At 39.1% G+C, this 4,283-nt stretch overlaps 1 protein-coding gene across 3 annotated transcripts; it reads right to left on the minus strand.

Annotated features, from left to right (window-relative positions):
• Positions 1-395: 395 nt before the first annotated feature.
• On the minus strand, positions 396-3,681 carry LOC122068366 (aldehyde dehydrogenase family 7 member B4-like). Of its 3 annotated transcripts, none has more exons than XM_042632214.1 (4): positions 3,451-3,608; positions 3,239-3,373; positions 717-803; positions 396-553 (listed from the first exon to the last, which is right to left on the minus strand). In XM_042632214.1, the coding sequence occupies exons 2-4, from the start codon at positions 3,371-3,373 to the stop codon at positions 413-415; spliced, it is 363 nt and encodes a 120-aa protein (XP_042488148.1). In that variant the 5' UTR covers positions 3,451-3,608; the 3' UTR covers positions 396-412. The 3 variants fall into 3 exon arrangements, with proteins under 3 accessions (XP_042488148.1, XP_042488149.1, XP_042488147.1); XM_042632215.1 differs by having other exon boundaries at positions 397-553; positions 3,536-3,681; XM_042632213.1 differs by having other exon boundaries at positions 397-553; positions 3,475-3,628.
• Between the last annotated feature and the right edge of the window lie 602 nt (positions 3,682-4,283).

A 4,283-nucleotide genomic window follows, 5' to 3' on the forward strand; every position in this document is an offset into this window, starting at 1 on the left:
AAAAAAAAAAAAAAAAAAGAAATAACTTCTTAAAGTTTGGAAGATCAGTGTTCAGTTTGATGTAATCATGGGCAACAATCTATCCAATTCAGAGGCAAACCATTGCAGGCCTTTGAAAAGAATTTCCCATGCAACAGTCCGGGATTACATTTTTTGCTTCACTGTGCAGGAAGATGTAATTGCTGCACATTAACAGAGTTCGTTGGTTTTTTTCTGATCAGAAACTGTACGCATATGTACAGCTTCTTTGACGAATTTAATGGAAATTTAATCTTCCCCTATAGGGACATATGAATAAGTTATGTAGCAATTGTTCATCCATTTCCTCTGGACTGGATTAAGGTACGGGTTGGCTATAACATCAGTACCTAAAGATAATGGCAAAGAAATAAATTCCAGAGCTTATTGACATTTAGTTTACCTGAACCTCCCCAATTCCTTCAGGAAGTATCTTTCCCATCTCGAGTGATACAAGCCTACCAAGATGTTGCAACCTCGTTCTTAATGCTTCACCTATCTGTCTAACAATATCACCTCTTTTTGGTGCAGGAACCTGTGAGGAGTGAACAGAATGCCATAAAAAAATTAATTCACAGAAGCATAGCCATTGAATTAGTACCAAACAAATCATATAAAGGTCAACTCTCAAGGAATTTTGCGTCAAATATGACTTTAAAGAGTAGATCAAGCATGCATAAAGAAAATTATTGACTCACTTGCATCCAAATCTTTGCTGCTTCACTACAAGCTTGCAGACCCCCATCATAATCTTGAATGGATGCTTCCACTACTTCAGCAATGCTCTGAAGCAAAAAAGAACTGGAGATTAGTATCATTTTTTTTCTACTCAGTAAACATACATTGAAAGACTAACGACTAAATTAGAATACGCAAAGACTGCAATGCATAAGGAGACTAATAATTGAGAAAAAGTTTGGTAGCAATGTAAATTTTCCAACCAAACTTACCAATCTCTAGAAGAGCAATGTTGAAAGGGGAGGAAACACAGAAAATCTCAGCAAGGATAAGCATTTACCCACCACCCCCCCCCCCAAAAAAAAAAAAAGTTCAAAAAGGGACAAATCATGACAATGATCCAAACAATCTTGGGCAATTTGAAAATGTAAGTATGTCAAAAACATAAGGAGGTTTGAAATATTATCCTTGCACCAAATGAAAAAGATACTGTCCTAGAGAGAATACAGAATATCATCAATTTTAGGTTTCCGAAGCATTAAAACAAAAGAATTAAATGTAATCTGCAAAAGATATCTTCTAAGGTATTTCTATATGCTTTTTCCACCCCCGTCCCACCCACCCTCCCACCCCCCAAAGAAAAAAAAATATGCATCACTTTATCAATTATTCTACCCAAAGGGGGGGGGGGGGGAGAAAGATGACTACACCTCTAGCAATTTGATCAGGTACCCAAGTACCCCATCAAATATAGTTAATAGGAAATCCATTTTGGTACATTTGTGAATTGCTTGGGGAGAGGGTTCCCTCTTAATTCTTCAACAAAGTTTAGACATCTGATTTAGGGGATGGCTCTGATTTTGTTTCTTGTATCATTTTCCTCTCTTCTTCTCCTTTTCTGGTAACTATGCTTTCCACAAGCACATCATTCAGGTAAAATAATAAATCAGGACCTTTTGGATAAAATTTAAACAGAGATCTCATATCCAAGACCTTCAGAGTATGAAATATAAGAGTGTGGAGTGTGGGGTGTGGGGTGTGGGGTGTGGGGTGGGGGGGGAAGGTTCTGGTGCTGAATTTAGTATGACAATTGTTTATCTGGTGCCGTCAAACTAACATGGAGCCTATTATCCAAGGTACTATACGTATAACAGTGCCATCTCCAATAGGAAAAGTAAAATGCTTATACCAGTATACCACGATTTACTGACCGGTAGCTCTCTGATACGAACCTTGGGAAAAACCACCATAGACCGGCTTATAAGGTGAGGGAACCCTAGATCATATCAACCTACACCAAATCCCTTTCGTAACCGATGTGCAATCAGCCCCCATATGATTGATATAGGACCATAACAACCGCAATGCTTCCGAACTAATGTCCATGGCGGCTCACTCCGGATTAGGTATCCCTTTCTAAGGGGCTCCACTCTACTCCAAGGTTTGCAGATAGCCCTTTCCTAGGGGCTTCACTCTGACACTAGGGGCCCGTTTGATAACGTTTCAAGAAACGCGTTTCTGTCGTTTCTGTTTCCAGAAACAGCAGAAACAGAGTAAAAAGCGTTTGATAAAACTGTTTCGTTTCACTTATTTTCAGAAATAGAAATAGAAATTTCTACTTATTTATGGTTCAAGAAACGACCCAGGCGAAACAAGTTGAACTTGTTTCGCCGTTTCTAGAAACGACTTGTAGCCATTTTTTCACTGGTTATTATCGACTTCTAAAAACATGACTTATCAAACACCTTCAATTCCGTTTCTAGAAACGGAAATTTATGTTTCTGCCGTTTCTTGAAATAGAAACGGAAGGAACGTTATCAAACGGGCCCTAGGTATCCCCTTCCATGCAAGGGTTGGGACCGAGGATCGGATCCTCTGATAGCACGAACCTTGGGAGAACTCAACCCCATAAACCGGTTCATAAGGTGAGGGAACCCAAGACCATATTAATCCACACCAAATCCCTTTCGTATCTGATGTGGGATCAGCCCCCGTATGATTGATATAGGATTATAACACTCTCAAGGGCACAGTACAAATGGTATTCTACTTTCTCAACCCCCTGAACAAGATCACTGATCCAACACTTGGGGAACCCAAGTATTGGAACCAACACTTGGCGAACAGAAGTATTCAGAAGCCAGAAGAAATAGGAAAGACATCTTCAGATTACAAGAACTTGTCGGAAGTGGTCAGGCCTAGTTTTCTTGATCGAGAGGAGTATGTGATATTCGAGCTTTAGTAGCCAACAATTGCCCCCTAGAGCTATTGTGACTTTGAATATATTGGAATTAAGGAACAGGGATCGTATATCTGACAGCAACTACCGTTTGAGTTTAGCCGTTGAGATTTTAATAAAAATAAAATGTGATTTTGCTCCATTTGATCGTCTCATCTCGGCTCGATCAGATGCGATCGAACACTTATACAAACTACCCATTAAAGACCTTTCCCATAAGAAAATGTATATTAATCAATCCGGAACACTCTCATAAGTTACGAACTGAAATTAGACTTGGGTTTAAGAATGAAGAAATCGAACCTGATTGTTCGCTGGATTGACAGAGGATACCACTTGACCGCTCCCTTTCCACTTCCCGTTAACGTAAGAGCCAGGATTGTGAGGACCCAAACCCAGCTCCTTCAAAAACTCGTACTCTTTCCTCGCGAAACCCATCTGCACAACAATTACAATTTCTGATTACGATCAATCGCCGGGGAAGAAAGAACAAAAATCAGAAACAGATTCCCAACCTTTCTTCTAAGAACAAAACTTACATTCAACAGATGAAGAAATGAAAGAACTACCAATCAATAATTTCAGAACTTTGCAGCAAACCTGTTTTTATGCCGAATGGATCGGGAAGAGATCTTGGGATTTTAAACAGATAACAGTGGGAGTGTGATAACTGACACGTAACGACAGAGTGATACTTATAGCAGAAAAAAATCTGACGGGACAGCCAAACAGTCCCTTACTCATTCTTTGTATAAACCGTATGGGAGGGCGTAATTAGTACACGAGGTACCTGTGAGGTCGGGAAGCGAAAACTACGTAATTTTTAGCCGACGATGTCGAGAGACTATTTCAACTGTTTAACTATTAGATCGTAATATTCGTACTTTATTGTTGGACTAAGAGCGCCCTTTTTGTATTGACATTTGGTTGGTTCAGTTAAATCATCTTAAGATTAAGATTAAAATTAAACAATTTGATTAGGTGATTGGAATTGGATGGTTCCAATAATTGATACTTGTGGCATGGATCATGGAAATGCTTTTAATGCATGACACGTATGGATTCAAATGCCTTATTGGATAAGGCTTTCAATGACAACAAGGATGACGAGGAGGACAAGGATGAAGAAGATGGTGACAAAACATGAATAGGATTGACATCAAAATTGTGTGGAGTTGTTACCCAAAAAAAATTCTTTGGAGTTTGAAACCCTATTATTTTTTGCCTTATAACTTTTAGAGTTGAGTTCCCACCAATGTGCTTACCATAAAAAGAAAAAAACTCCCACCAATGATAGGGGAGGGAATCGTCCAATAAAAAGGTTTCAATGGGGAGAGAGATTGTGGGG

Source organism: Macadamia integrifolia, unplaced genomic scaffold, assembly GCF_013358625.1.
Source record: "Macadamia integrifolia cultivar HAES 741 unplaced genomic scaffold, SCU_Mint_v3 scaffold3745, whole genome shotgun sequence".
Taxonomy (NCBI): Eukaryota; Viridiplantae; Streptophyta; class Magnoliopsida; order Proteales; family Proteaceae; genus Macadamia; species Macadamia integrifolia.

Excerpts from the sequence above, each read along its gene's own strand:
- LOC122068366 (XM_042632214.1), bottom strand. The coding sequence starts at position 3,373 with ATGGGTTTCGCGAGGAAAGAGTACGAGTTTTTGAAGGAGCTGGGTTTG. Across the intron at positions 804-3,238 it reads TCAATCCAGCGAACAATCAG|AGCATTGCTGAAGTAGTGGA; the intron begins GTTCGATTTCTT and ends TTTTTGCTTCAG. Across the intron at positions 554-716 it reads CAGCAAAGATTTGGATGCAA|GTTCCTGCACCAAAAAGAGG; the intron begins GTGAGTCAATAA and ends CACTCCTCACAG.